At 41.6% G+C, this 16051-nt stretch overlaps 1 protein-coding gene across 9 annotated transcripts in view; it reads right to left on the bottom strand.

Moving 5' to 3' along the window:
• Positions 1 to 1751: 1751 nt before the first annotated feature.
• Positions 1752 to 16051, bottom strand: part of LOC112666553 (zinc finger protein 709-like) — a 124996-nt gene continuing 110696 nt past the window's right edge. For 7 of the 9 annotated variants that reach the window (XM_049098447.1, XM_049098445.1, XM_049098446.1 and 4 more), the window contains 3 exons: positions 6395 to 6521; positions 6133 to 6193; positions 1752 to 5189 (listed from right to left, as the gene is read on the bottom strand). In XM_049098447.1, the coding sequence (XP_048954404.1) occupies positions 3455 to 5189; positions 6133 to 6193; positions 6395 to 6428 (1830 nt within the window). In that variant the 5' untranslated portion in view covers positions 6429 to 6521 and the 3' untranslated portion in view covers positions 1752 to 3454. The remainder of the gene's footprint in view (positions 5190 to 6132; positions 6194 to 6394; positions 6522 to 16051) is intronic. The other 2 variants (XM_049098451.1, XM_049098452.1) reach the window with 1 other exon arrangement.

Here is a 16051-nt window from a genome sequence, read left to right as displayed (position 1 = left end):
GTACCAAACACTGACTGGACCCACACACCTTCTGGTGGATGGAAGGTAAAGATTTCCCATAATTGAACGGGCCAACATTTGACCAGATAGCTTTCCCAAATGGTTTGGACTGAGACAGTATACCTTTTTCTCACTGTTGCCTCTTCCCACTTTTGTGGAAACACAAAGCCCTTGTCTGCATTTCCCAAACCCTTGCAAAAAAAAATTTTTTTTAACCATGGCCTTTCAAAAATAGTCTAATCATAATCCTGTGAGAAACTTCTCAATAGCTTACTCTAAAGGGTTAGAAGATTCAAAATTCACAAGTCTTTCATCTGAAATGTTAATGGATTCTGGATTCTCCTCCAAATTCTTGATCTCTGAATTAGCAATCAATCCTACTGGGTATAACATATTTGGTTACAGTTTGAGATAAGAACACTCTTTTAAAATTATTTGAAGCTTTGCTGTTCTACCAAAAATTCATCATCTATTGCTTCATGTTTACACCTGTACTGTATCTTCCCAAATGGACGTGGTTAATTATTTCCATGTGTTTTTGCAATAGTCACTATTCTGTATCCATGGCTGCTTTAAGCAGAGACTTCAAAGAGAGATACAAGTTTTGCAGTCATAGAGTGTACCTTCTTCCTGAGTTGGAATAACTGTCAATACTAGCTACTACCAGAGTCTTGGTTCTGAACCATCATACAATTTAGAATTGTTATGTTTCTTTGGTTATATTTGGTTGCCTGTCAAGCTGTTTAAAAACAATATACCCAAGGGCACCTGGGTGGCTCAGCTGGTTAAGCATCTGCCTTTGGCTCAGGTCATGATCCCAGGGTCCTGGGATCAGCCCTGTGTTGGGCTCCCTGCTCAGCGGAGAGTCTGCTTCTTCCTCTGCCTCTGCCCATCCCCCTGCTTGAGTTCTCTCTCAAATAATTTTTAAAATTCTTTTTAAAAATGTACCCAATAAGGTGATGCTGGCTCAACACTCCAAGATGATCACTACTTCCCACCTTGAGAAGACCTAGACTTTAGGGACACCTGGGTGCCTCAGCAGTTAAGCATCTGCCTTTGGCTCAGGTTGTGATCTGGGGGTCCTGGGATCGAGTTCCACATCAGGCTCGCTGCAGGAAGCCGGCTTCTCCCTCTGCCTGTGTCTCTGCCTCTCTCTGTGTGTCTCTCATGAATAAATAAAATCTTTAAAAAAAAAAGACAACGAAGATACAGACTTTGGAAGGGAAATGCCTGAGAGTTCTCCCCCCTACCCATACTAGTCACTCAAATGTGGCTATAAGTAGTGTACAACTATGAATTTTTCTCTAATGTAGGATATAACAACCAGGGATGCTCCTTCCTGGCACTGAAAGATCAAACCACCTCAGAAAACCTGTCTCTTTTTTTTTAAGATTTATTTATTTATTCATGATAGACGAGAGAGAGAGAGAGAGAGAGAGAGAGAGAGAGAGAGGCAGAGACACAGGAGGAGAGAGAAGCAGGCTCCATGGCGGGAGCCCAACATGGGACTCGATCCCGGGACTCTAGGATCGTGCCCTGGGCCAAAGGCAGGCACTAAACCGCTGAGCCACCCAGGGATCCCAGAAAACCTGACTCTTAATTGGTAATGCTTTAAGGAAAAAATATCTTATCAAAAGAAATATAAAAATTAAAAAAAAGGAAACCTGTTGAAAATGGAATCAGTTCAGTAGTAGAAGTTTCCAGCCTTACCACTCCTCCTCAGTTACACACTCAATAGGAAGAGACATATCTTGAAATACCACTTTAGCAACCACCTTTTTATTCCAGCAGGAGGAAGAGTTCCTCCACACCCAGCAACAGTGCAACCAATGACAGTAACAACTCAGCCAATGAGAAGCCACTATATTCTGAACTTCCAGTTTATTCCAACAAATGTTTTGTTCATAACAGCCATTCCCAAGTCCTCTGCTTTATTATATAGAGTATTTCTCTCCTTTGTTCTCCAAAATTGCCTATGGCATTGCATAGCATCTTTGCCCTGAATTGCAATTCTCTCCTATTCTGAATAAACTCATTTTTTGCTGATAAAATAATTGGCAGTTTTTAAGGATGACACCTCATTATTCAAGTCCTATCCTTACCAAAAAAAAAAAGGAAAAAGAAAAATGTATAAAAATTAAAACTACTTGCATGTTAAAACATACTTTAGTTCATCTATGGATGAAAAACAGTCTTCAAAATGGGAACACTCGGGGTGCTTGGGTGGCTCAGTTGGTTAGGCATCTGTCTTCAACTCAGGTCCTGATCTCAGGGTCCTGGGGTCAAACCCCAGACCTCAGGCTCCCTGCTCAGTGGGGAGTCTGCTTCTCCCTCTCCCTCTGTCTCCTCCTCCCTGCTCATGCACTCTCTCAAATAAATAAATAAAATCTTTTTAAAAAATGGAAATGTTAGCTGTTTACTGAGGGGGAAAAATAACCCATCAGACTTAGAAACCACTGCTTAATGAGTACCTACAGTATTTTCCCACCTCAATGCTTTTGCAAAACTAAGTAGAAATCCCTCAAACAGAGAATCACATTAAGATTGAGCCACTTTTGGGGCACCTGGGTGGCTCAGTGGTTGAGCATCTGCCTTTGGTTCAGGTTATGATCCCAGGGTCCTGGGATCAAGTCCCACATCAGGCTCCCTGCAGGAAGCCTACTTCTCCCTCTGCCTGTGTCTCTGCCTCTCTGTGTGTCTCTCATGAATAAATAAATAAAATCTTTAAAAAAGACTGAGCCACTGTAACTTTTTCGCAATATATGTAAATCAAACCATCAGACTACATGTCTTAAACTTACGTAGTAATGGGTCAACTTTTCTCAATAAAACTGGAGGGAAAAAAAAGCCACTGATGAAGACAACATAGGTAAAATGTTAATAATGTTTCTATTGTGTTGTCAAACCTGGGGGAGTATTATACAGTAATCTGCACCAGGCTTACCCATGTTACTTATATTAGTTTCTTTACAGTGCAGTTTTTAAGTGACTTTGAAAATCCTTTTCTAACTAAAAAGCTTCCTTTATTTTTCATTTATAAGGTAGGTATCTATCTAACCATTATACATCCTCACATGGTTTTGTAAAAAGGTGGGGCAAGTGCATTTTCCTACAATGTTTACCATTCAATGTAATTCTCTCCAGTGAGTTCTTCCATGGCTTCCCATGGGAATGCAGCGATGGCTTTCCCTGATTCTTTAGTTTTTTATATGGTTTCTCCCCCATGTGCACTCTCACGTGTCCTTGAAAGACTGTGTGATAAATGAAAGCTTTCATAACTTTCCTTACATTGAGTTTCTCTCTAGTATGAATTTCATGTATATGAACATAATAGGGAATAAAGAATTTACTATATTGTTTCTGTTTATAGTTTCTCTTCAGTGCAAGTTATTTCATGTAGTCAGAAAGAACTGGAGCAATTGAAGACTTTTCCCTATTTCTGACATTCACATAGCTACTCTCCATTATGAGTTCTTTCATGGTTTCGTAAAGAACTAGAACGAGTGAAGGCTTTACTACAATGTTTACACTGATAGGGTTTCTCCCCAGTGTGAGTACGTTCATGAGTTCGCAATGAACTAGGACAATCAAAGGCCTTCCCACACTCCTTGCATTTACAAGGTCCATCTCCAGTGTGCTTGATCATGTGCCTTTGAACGTTTGAGAGGGTAATGAAAGCTTTCCCACACTGCTTACACTCATAGGGCTTCTCTCCAGTGTGAGTTCTTTCATGCTTTTGCATAGAACTGAGATAAATGAAGGCTTTCCCACATTGTTTACATTCATAGGGTTTCTCTCCACTATGAGTTCTCTCATGCTTTTGCATAGAACTGAGATAAGTAAAGGCTTTCCCACATTGCTTACATTCATATGGTTTCTCCCCAGTATGACTTCGTTCATGCTTTTGAAGGGAACATGGAAAGCTAAAGGCTTTACCACATTCTTTACATTCATGAGGTTTTTTCCTACTATGACTTCTTTCATGGTTTTGAAGGGACATGGAGGAACTGAAGGCTTTGCCACATTCCTTACATTCATATGGCTTTTCTCCACTGTGTATCTTCTCGTGACATCGAAAGTAATTTGGACAATCAAAGACTTTCCCACATTCCTTACACTTATAAGGTCCATCTCCAGTGTGCTTCATCATGTGTCTTTGGAATATAGTGAGAGGACTCAAGGTATTCTCACATTCATTACATTCACAGGGTTCTTCTCCTGTGTGACTTCTTTCATGTTTTCTAAAATACTTTGGACAACTGAAGGACTTACCGCATATTTTACATTCATAGGATTTTTCTCCACTGTGTCTCCTTTCATGATTTCGGAAGTATATAGGACAACTGTAGGTTTTACCACATATTTTACATTCATAAGGCTTTTCGCCTCTGTGTCTCTTTTCATGACTTCGAAAGGATCTGGGACAACTGAAGCCTTTACCACATTGCTTACATTCATAGGGTTTCTCTCCAGTGTGAGTCTTTTCATGTTTTCGAAAATAATTTGGACAACTAAAGGCTTTCCCACATTTCTTGCATTCATAGGGCTTTTCTCCAGTGTGAGTTCTCTCATGTATTCGAATGTAACTGGCATAACTGAAGGCTTTCCCACATTGTTTACATTCATATGGTTTCTCTCCAGTGTGAGTTCTTTCATGAATTCGGCAGTAACTAAGGCAACTGAGGGCTTTCCCGCAGTGCTTACATCTATAGGGCTGCTCTCCAGTGTGAGTTCGCTCATGTTTTTGAAAGTTGTGGCGATACCTGAAAGTTTCTCCACATTGTTTGCATTCATAGGGCTTCTCTCCAGTGTGAATCCTTTCATGCTTTCGAATGGACTGGCAATGCTTGAAGGCCTTCCCACAGTGCTTGCATTTGTAAGGCTTCTCTCCAGTGTGAGTCCTTACATGTACTCGAATGGACTGTCGATGCTTGAAGGCCTTCCCACATTCCTTACACTTATAAGGCTTCTCTTCATATTCCTGATATTCATATAGTTTGTGGCCAGTGTGAGAGATCATGTGCCTGCTAAAAGATGAATGATGTCTGAACACTTGTCCACAGAAGCTACATTTACGTAGTTTTATTCCAGTAGGAGTTTTCTTTATCTGCTTATGATTTGGATTCTGGCTGAAGGATTCTCCACATTTACTACCTTCTTTATTTTTACAGGGTCTCTCTATCACATGCCTGTCGTAAAAATGAGAAGCATGTTATTAATGGCTTAATAATTTCCTATTTATTAAATTATTTCAATGACTTTTTACCATTTTTCGAAAAATGTGTATGTTTCCTATGCTTTCACACTGTTTGAAAGTGAGTATATCCTAAGTGTTCTGCAAGGAGATGATCATTGCTATTATCAAAAGTGATAATCATAAATGGGGTTTTTAGGGGATTCCTGGGTGGCTCAGCGGTTTAGCGCCAGCCTTTGGCCCAGAGCACGATCCTGGAGTCCCGGGATCGAGTCTCACAATGGGCTCCCGTCATGGAGCCTGCTTCTCCCTCCTCCTGTGTCTCTGCCTCTCTCTCTGTGTCTCTATCTCTATCATAAATAAATAAATAAATCTTAAAAAAAATAAATAGCTTGTTAAAAAAAAATGGGGCTTCTGTGGGGCACCTGGTTGGCTCAGTCGGTTAAGTGTCTGCCTTTGGCTCAGGTCATGATCCCTGGGTCCTGGGATCCAGCCCCACATTGGGTTCCTTGCTCAGCAGGAAGCCTGCTTTTCCCTCTCCCTCTGCCTGCTGTTCCCCCTGCTTGTGCGCTCTCTCTCTCTCTCTCTGTCAAATAAATAAATAAAATATTTTGTAAAATAAAAAAATAAAAATAGTTTCTGGATATTTTTCCACATGTTACTATCTTTCAAACACTGAACATCTAGGTCATATTAGGGAAAAAAATTTTGATGAAAATATCCTAAAAATAAATAAACTTAGAAATGCTCTGATTCATTTTATTTGCTTGTTTTTTTTTTAATATGACAAAGATTTTCTCATGGGAACACTGGTTTTGTTTCTTAATTTTAAGTAGGCTCCATGCCCAACATGGGGCTTGAACTTACAACCCTGAGATTAAGAGTTGTGTACTCTACGAACTGAGCTAGCCAGGTATCCCCAGGGACACAGTTCTTACCTTAGATTTGTCTGATGATGTTTATACAGACTTTTACTGTTACAGTCTTCCCATTTTTCCCCTAAAATACAGACCAAGAAAAAGCACACATTATAAAAGAATATTTTTTAGATTCTAGGTCCATGATGAACTGTCATCATGGCTGATTTATTTACTGACATATGCCCTTTCCACCTATCACCTCTTATAACAGCATTGATGAGCGAGTGAGTGATGCTGGATTTCTGGTTGATTAAGTAAGTAAGAATAATGTCATCCCTACCTATTGAGGCCAGGTTCCTGAAGGTTTCCTGCATCACATCTCTGTAGAGTTTCTTCTGGGATGGATTCAGAAGAGCCCACTCCTCCAGGGTGAAGTTCACAGTCACATCCTCAAAGGCCACTGTGTCCTAAAATATCCCATATATGTGTACAGGAGGAGGAGTGAGATGGACAACACTGGTGATCTATATTCAGTTCATAAGAAATTCACATAAGACTGATCTTTCAACATTTATTGTATGACTCGGTCATCAGACTCTTCCTCTCTGGTCACACTTGCTTCCTCATGAATTTAACAGCATCATGACCACAGGAATTCACTGCTACATTTTTATTGTCATCACTTTAAACCTCCATTGCTCCCTACTGTCAGGAAACAGAACACCTTGGAGAAATGCTGTATGAATCAAAGAACTATTTCCATCTTAAGACCATCAATTAATTCCTTGTGAGAAAAACTTTCACCTCCTCCTTAAATACTCACAATGTCACACAGCACTCCGATGAAGCACAGGGTCACAAATGCATGATATTTTATTAACAAAAACGGGGAAAAATGGAAGCTTTTTCTTCTATTCCCATCCCCAAACATGAGAAGCCAGGAGAAGCCAAACTGTTACAAGATCCAGTTGGCCAGTGTGTGCTGAAGTCCTCCAGATCATTACAAACAGTCATATCCAGCTGGATGAACAAGAATATTTTCACAGAAGAGTATAATTATAATTTGTTTATATAATATTTATCAAAGAATCAATTTTATCTTCCGTGTTCTGTCTCATTTCATGGACCAGGAAATATTTAGAATATACAACTCAGACATGAGGAAAAGGCATGACAACTTAGACATCCTCAAAATCCATATATTCATAAGCCTCACAGCTGCCTCTTACCAATTTTTAAGACACAAAGGCACAGATCTTGAGATAAGATCCCAGAAGAGATTTTTTTGACAGAATTGTATGACTGTAACTAGGGCTTGGTGACCTTGAGGAGTATGTAAAGACATGAAATTTACAAGTGACTTCACTGAATTCCATGTTAGTACTGATAATGAATTTGCACATGATGTGAGTCCAATGGTGCTTTCCTCCAAAAACCTCACCAAATCCCTTTTTTTCTGATTTCTGTTGCAAGTGATCCCCAACCAGTCACTCTAGAGGCTCTCCTCCCATTTCTGAGTTCCTCTGTTGGGAAGGCAGCAGGATGGTCCAACCCAAACACAGGAATCCCTCAGTGAATTAATTCCCCTAAATGCTGGTCCCTGAAAGAGATCAATCATGTTGATTGACACAATGATGTCTGCATCTAAGGCACAGAGAAAAGTTTCCACCCAGCAATTTTAATGCTAGAACTGACCTATTCTGTAGAGTGACAGCAAACTAGGAACACCTCTTTTGTTGTGAATCCAGGGAGAAATGAGCTGCCTGGGTCAGTTCTAACAACTCTTTCCACATGGGAAGTGCAGACATGCTCACAAACAGTTCTATTATCTAGTGTGAGGAAGAGAGTGAACATTAGCAGGTCTAAGATTGCTTACCCTTAGAAATCCTGGATGACAAAGACAAAGTTCATCCTGTGTTGGTATCTGGGAACTGGGGTTTTGGGAGTGACTCCACCAACCCTACAGATAAGACTGCCTCAGTGTGCCTGAAGCACTTATGCAAACATTACAGTACATAAACTCCTATCTTCCTTTTGAGAATCTAATTTGTTACAGGTTTGGCAAACAGTGCTGACAGGACCAGGCCCAACAAACATTCCAAGTACTGAGTCTCTATTAAACTTCCGTGGTAGGGCAGCCCAGATGGTTCAGCGGTTTAGGGCCGCCTTCAGCCTAGGGTGTGATCCTGGAGACCTGGGATCGAGTCCCACGTCGGGCTCCCTGCATGGAGCCTGCTTCTCCCTCTGCCTGTGTCTCTGTCTCTCTCTCTCTGTCTCTCATGAATAAAATCTTAAAAAAAAAAATTCCCTGGTAGACAATAATTTACATGTATACTCACAACATGTTGAAGAACTGAGCCCATCCTATGTGATTACACTAAGAGATGACATTTGAAAACTTTCTCCTAACTTATACACATCAATTTCAGTATCAAAGGAGACTAAAGCATATTTAATGATCCTCATGGAAAAATGCAAAAATTGTTGCTTAATGTCAAAGTAGAATGAAATAAGTGAACAGATGCCAACTGTTCTTAACAAGAATTCAGTGTCCCTCAGATGTCACCATTCCCTAATGGTACCTTTATAAAACTCCAGAGTCCCCAAAACAGATTCTTCAGTAGTCAACAGTACTCATACAAGCCCAATAGAAGGAACAAATGCTGAGAACCGGACAGAGACTTCTGAAGAACAAGGTGGTGGTGTACCTAACACACATCAAGGATTTTTAAGCTATATTATTCCAGACAGAGATATAAGCAGACAAGAGTAGAAAGTGCCTTCAATAGGCTGGTATTTAATATGAAATTAGTCAAGGGCAGAGCAGTCATTGTAGCAAAGTTGCAAATATCATGAACACTATGAAAAGGCAGGCATACACTGTTAATTACTTGGAAAATGCATTGTATTCCCCAATATTCCATGGAAAATACCCAATTCACTTTAGATTTAAATGTGCAAGATACCGCAGCCCTGGTGGCCCAGCGGTTTAGCGCCGCCTTCCGCCCGGGTAGTGATCCTGGAGACCCGTGATCCGGTCCTACATCGGGCTCCCTGCGTGGAGCCTGCTTCTCCCTCTGCCTGTGTCTCTGCCTCTCTCTCTCTGTCTGTGCCTCTCATGAATAAATAAAATAAAATAAAAAATAATTTTAAAAATCTTTAAATGTGCAAGATAGGGACGCCTGGGTGGCTCAGCGGTTGAGCCTGTGGCTCAGGGCATGATCCTGGAGTCCCCGGATGGAGTCCCACATCGGGCTTCTGGCATGGAGCCTGCTTCTCCCTCTGCCTTATGTCTCTGCTTTTCTCTGTGTGTCTTTCATGAATGAATAAATAAAATCTTTAAAAAAATAACTGCAAGATAAAACTAGGAAACTTTTAGAATTCACAGATATTTTATTGACACAAAATAGGGAGAATTTCCTCGTAAGAAAAAGAGCAAGCCAAAACAAAAACAAAAAGCAAAGAAAAACTGCAAGCCATAAACTCGGAGACACACAAATTCTATTATATTAAAATTAAGATAATTAAAGGCAAACAGGGAAAAGAAAAAGCATCAGCAACACCTGCAATATGAAAGATCAACTGCCAGAGTTAATATGAACAGATACAGATTCAAAAGGAAAAAAGTCAAACATGTTGAACAGAAGATGAAATACGTGTATTAAAAATGTCCATTGGGCAGCCCTGGTGGCCCAGTGGTTTAGCACCGCCTTCAGCCCAGGGTGTGATCCTGGAGACCTGGGATCCAGTCCCTGGTTGGGCTCCCTACAAGGAGCCTGCTTCTCCCTCTGCCTGTGTCTCTGCCTCTCCCTCTCTCTGTGTGTATGTCTGTCATGAAGAAATAAATAAAATCTTTAGAAAAATAATAAAATAAAATAAATAAATAAAATAAAATAAAATAAAAATTTCCATCACCTTGGTAGAGGTAATTGGGAATTAAAATGTCCAGTAAAATAAATAAATAAATAAATAAATAAATAAATAAATAAATAAATAAATAAAATGTCCAGTAGATGCCATTTCACAGTGATTAGAACAAAAAATTCTGAGAAGAAAAAAAAAACTCATCAATTTTACTAATCCCAAGTGTCGAAGACCATTATGAATTGTGAATTGTTATTCAATAAATTGTAAGAATGGAGGAGGGTCAAGTGATTTAATCTACTATTTCCTGTAAATCTGACCTGATCACTATCTACAGCCCAGCAATTTTCAACAATGTCCATAGAATTTTTTTTGTGCATTTGCACGTGGAGACTCATATAAGGATAGCATGCATTAATATCAAAAGATTTGGAGGACTTATCAATAGAACAATAAAGCAAACAGGATAGCAAAGTATTTACCAGTTACCTATTTTATAACTGTTATGGTCAACCGCACAGGCAGGTGTACCCCCACCTGAGATTTGGTTCAGATGTCTACACTGACAACACACACATGCCTAGAGGATATGAAAGCATTTCTTGCTTCCATAATGCAAGTGTCCAGAGGGGGGAGGGCAGGCCTCTCAAGCAGGTGGGAAATGCCTTGGGAGATCAAGGAAAGGAGCCTGGCCTGGGTTTTTTACTGGGGTTTGGAGGTGGGCTAATGTGAGATTTGGGGAACAGGGGCAGGACAGTAGATTGAATCATTTGCCAAAACCAAAGGAAGGACCCCCAGGGCTGTCTTGTCCCCTTGTACAGATGGGGGGCATAAGGGGAGAAAGGAGAGATGAGGGTTTAAAGCTCTCAATAAACATCAAAAAAGGAGTCACACTTCTAGTCTCTGATTGGGCATGTAAGGAGCTTAGCAGCTGGCTTCCAGTCCTCAGAGGACAAGAGCCAAGAAATGTGAATCATCAACTCTTCCATCACAGAACTGAGGTACCAGGGTAAAGTACTGTCTCCAAAATTAGAAAGACAAAAAAGTAGACATTTAAAGATATGTCCAGAATACCCTATGCATTTTAACAAAGCCTGTCCTCAAAACAATCTATTTCACAAGAGTGTAACTGACTGGGATTTTCCCAGAGCCTAACTGACCTGGGAGGAAGGAAATAGCTAACTTGAGTCTCTTCTAGCCTTAGTCTTCTCTCAATGGTGAAGTATTTCTGAGGATGACAAGGTTCCCCCCCACCTCCATGACACCAAGTATGTGATGTCTGTCCCAGTGCCACTTCTCCAACTCTGTGACACCAAACAGGTGTCCCACAGTTCAATTCATTCTAACACTACCACCTAGAGTTCATGTCAGACTCCACAGGTGAAGAGCTCAGTCCCACACACTGGTCCCACCTCAGATGCCAGCCACAGATGGGGAGCCCAACCAGGCTGCTGACATTTCTGCTCAGCCATCTACATATTCAGATTCCCTCCATGTGCCATCACATCTAGTAACTTACCAAAACGATGTAAGAACTCAGCAAAACCCTTTACTTAACTATATTGGTTTACTATAAAGGATACAACTCAAACAGACAAAAGGTAGTGACCCATAGGTCAAAGTAAGGTGGTCATATAGGTGAGGGAAGTTGGGGGGGGGGGGCGTTTGCAGAATTGCCACCTCCTCTCTGGACACGCCAACTCCCCAGCATCTAAATGTATGTGTTCATCAACCTGGATACCCTCTGAATCAGGTCTTTAATAGTTTTGACAGAGATTTCATTAAATTGACATAATTCATTAAATCACTGGCCATTGGTGATTAACTCAACCCTATAGACTCCTCTCTCCAGAGGCTGGGAGCTGGGGCTCTAAGTCCCAACCCCTAATCAAGGCTTTGTGTTCCTGGTGTCCAGTACCCATCCTGAAGCTATCTAAGAGCTGACCAAGAGTTGCCTCATTATAAAAAAATAAAAGATACTATCACCCTTATCACTTGAGCAATTCCAAGTGCTTCAGGAGATTTTTGTTAGGAACTAGGGACAAAGATGACATATCTTACTCACTAGTAAAGTCCAGGTACAGAGGTTCCCTAGAGATTCAGACCAAATCATTAGAATGGAGAATGCTTCCCCTCTGCCCACACCTGCCTCTACATCAACTGGACTTTAGTTTAATAGAAATGAAGTACCCTTAAAGAGCTAGATGTTTTCTGGTAACATCAGGAAGAATGCAATGATGCCCTCTCTCACCAGTCCTAGTAAACCTTGTGCTGGAACTCTTAACTAATGCAGTTAGACCCAAAAAGGAAAAAAAAAAAAAAAAAAAACTACACAGACTGGGAAGCAAGAAATAAAACTTTTTAAGTAAATAAATAAATAATACAACTGTTTGTGTGGCAAAGACTGTTGGTTGAGAAAATCTCCAAGAGTCCCAAGTGACAAGAAAAATCCTTTAAACTACAGTTGAGAGGATCCCTGCATGGCTCAGTGGTTTAGCACCTGCCTTTTGGCCCAGAGCATGGTCCTGGAGTCCCGGGATCGAGTCCCACATCGGGCTCCCTTTATGGAGCCTGCTTCTCCCTCTGCCTGTGTCTCTGCCTCTCTCTGTCTCTCATGAATAAATAAATGAAATGTTTTTTTTTTAATAAATAAACTACAGTTGACACTTGAACAACTCAGGTAGTTAGGGCCACCAACCCTTAGGCAGTCAAATATCTTTGTCTATCTTTTGACTACCCAAAAACAACTACTGTTGACCAGAAGCCTTAATGACAACATAAAGTCGATTAACATGTATTTTTTGTTATAGGTACTATATGATATATTCTTCCAATAAAGTAAGCTAGATAAAAAGTAATAAAATCATAAAGAAAAATTTATTTTAAAAAAATCTGCCAATGAGCCGCCTGCAGCCTAGGGCATGATCCTGAAGACCCTGGATCGAGTCCCACATCAGGCTCTCTGTATGATGCCTGCTTCTCCCTCTGCCTGTGTCTCTGCCTCTCTCTGTCTCTATGAATAAATAAATAAAATCCTTAAAAAAATAAATAAAAAATCTACCTCTCCTCTACCTACCCAGGGTAGGCCCAGCTGGGCTGGATCAGGTCTGGGCACAGAGGGGTGTGTAGTGACTGTGGGACCAGCCCAAGATGGCCTAGTAGCTTCAGCTCAGCAGCAGTTACAGTTCAGGCCTGAGGGTGGCAACAGCAGCCTGGAGGAACCGTACAGCTGCTCACCTGCCCACCTGCCGAGAGCTACACCACAGGCCCATGCCCCTAGCATTTATGGCCACATCTGAGGGCTCCTGCCCCAGGAGAACCTGGGCCAGGCCCTGCTGCAGAAAGGTTCCCTGTTGGGCCTAGAAGGGGCCCACGGGCTGTACCAGAGGCCAACCTGCTTGTATAGGACTCAGTGGGTGGGGGCACTAGGGTGGGCCTTCTAGTGCATTGCTGACACCACACCTCTCCCACCTCCCCACCCCACCCCCACCGCCTCTGGCGCGTTCCCCCATTTCAGCCCAGCCTCCTGAAGACCAGCCTCCAGCACTCCACCTGAGCACCGGGTTAGTACAGGACCTGCCCTGCCCAGTCCCAGGGTCCCCAGGGGCTGCTGTGCTGAGAGCCGCAGCACCCCTCCCACTGGTATTCAGAAGGCAGCAAGCACTACCTCTGTGCCAGTCACTTTTGATTCAGTCCAGGAGAGACGGGTGTGTGCACCTGTAAATAAATGCCTTGTGGCTTTTGCTATCACCTCTTTAAATTTTTTTTTAAATCCGCATACCCACAGAGTTCAAGACTGTGTCCAAGCATCAACTGCACCGAGAGTAATCAGGAAAGGCTGAAGGAAAAAATGTCAATATATTAAAGTCAATACCTTCTATAGATCCATGCAAGTATATAGAATCGATCTTTGAGAAAGGACCAAGGGCAATGCCATTCAATAGGAAATCCAGCCTTTACAACAACAAATAGTGCAGGGAGAACTAAACCATAAGCAAAAAATAAAATTTTAAAATAAAATCTATAGGTAGGTTTTATACCTCTTACAAAAATTAAACGAAAATGGATCATAGATTTAGTGTAAAATGTAAAACTACAAAACTCCTAAAATGTAAAATAGGAGAAAATCTAGGGTATCTTGGTGATTACCTTTTGGACACAACAATGAGAGCAAGATCCAAGAGAGAAAAAAATAAATTTGTTTTCATTAAAATGAAAAACTGCTCAGAGAAAGACAGTGTTAAGATGAAAACACGAGCCTGGACTGGCAGAAAATCTTGGTAAATCACTTACCTAATAAAGAACTGGTATCTAAAACATCCAAAGAACTCTTAAAATTCAACAAAACACAAACAACCCAATTAAAAATGGGAACTAGATCAGAACATGCACTTCTGCAGTGATACAGAAATGGTACAGGGGGATCCCTGGGTGGCTCAGGGGTTTAGCGACTGCCTTTGGGGCCCTAGGGCATGATCCTGGAGTCCCGAATGGAGTCCCGAATCGGGAGCCCTGCATGGGGCCTACTTCTCCCTCTGCCTGTGTCTCTCTCTGCCTCTCTTTCTCTCATGAATGAATAAATAAAATCTTAAAAAAAGAAAGAAAGAAATGATAAAGAAGCACATGAAAACAATCTGAAAATTCTGTGTCGCTGGGAAACTGCACATAAAAGAAAGAGTGATCACCAGGCTCCTGGGTAAGCCCAGATATTTGTTTTTTTGTTTATTTGTTGTAATGCAAGAGCCTGAATTAAGCAGATTGCTGAGGCATTCACTTCAAAGATGGGCATTTCAAATAAACACGTTGTCAGCCTGCCAGCTTCACTAGATAACAGGCGGCTGCCTTCCACCAAAGGATCCTTTGATTGATTTCAATAACTATTTGGGCTACTTGTTTTTTCTCTTTCCAGCACTTAAATTCCCGCTCTGATGTTTTAAATTCACCAAGGGACACCTGAGTGGCTCAGCAGTTGAGCATTTGCCTTCAGCTCAGGGCATGATCCTGGGTACAGGGATCCAGTCCCACAACTGGCTCCCTGTGGGGAGCCCGCTTCTCCCTCAGTTTATGTTTCTGCCTCTCTCTCTCTGTGTGTCTCTCATGAATATATAAAATCTTTTATAAATAAATAAAAATAAATAAATAAATTCATCAACCAAGAGAGAGCTCATGAAACCCTAGGCGCCCATCCTTACTCCAATAGAGGCAGATCCCAAGTCTCCTGTGTCCTCCCTGCCCCCTTCCCAACTAATCTGAAATCGTTGTGTGACCCCAGGTGTGCTGTGTAATTAACAGGTTCTTTAATAAACCCATTTTTCTCAGTCTCCTGATGGTTATTGCTGCAAAGTGTCTTGCAATCTCAAGAACCACAAGGGCCGATCCAACCACAACACTGAGTACTGAAAGGCTGAGACCCGCACAGAACAGTGGGCACTGTTGGAAGGACCACATGATTGCCCTCAAAATTCATTAAGAAAAATGCCCTTTACCGGCACCTTGCTTCTGCCATCCAGGAAAGGAGCCCTGCTTGCTGGGAGCCTGTCACACTGCTAGTGCTTTAACATGTTGCCTCTGTTTTGCACTGCCAGCTGTATCCTACCCCTTAAAAGGTCACAGCTGCCATACTAATCAAATGATCTCCCTGGAGCAGCAAGAGTTGAGGCCTCCTGTTCTAATGGAACAATTAGATTGCTAATTCTAAAGGCCTATTAAAGGACTATTAATATGCATAAGAATCCTCCACGCCTGGAGGCTGAGAGAGCCTTGAATCACAAGGCTATTGGCACTTCTCAAAAAAGAGGCTCTAGGCTAAAGGCTCAAGGAAAAATACTTCTGTATTTGAGCAGTTCAAGAGAACTCCAGCTGTGACCACTGAGTCTGTGGTCATGCCTGGACTGGGAGTCCAAGCCCAGAAGAGTGAAACAGTCCTGCAAAAAGAAACCAATGGTACCACCAGGGGAAAAACACAACAGAGGCCTATAGTGTCTGTGTCACCACCCCAAGCACTGCAATGGCTCTTCATCCCCTGACTGGATGGGATACAGGACCACTCCCTGGCAGAGTGTTGTTTAAAAAAAAAATTAATGGACAAATATAAAGGTCATCAATATCTGGTTTCTACCCAAGAATCCAGAAG

Source organism: Canis lupus, chromosome 20 (genome assembly GCF_003254725.2).
Source record: "Canis lupus dingo isolate Sandy chromosome 20, ASM325472v2, whole genome shotgun sequence".
Lineage (NCBI taxonomy): Eukaryota > Metazoa > Chordata > Mammalia > Carnivora > Canidae > Canis > Canis lupus.
This window is presented reverse-complemented; position numbering and strand designations above follow the sequence as displayed.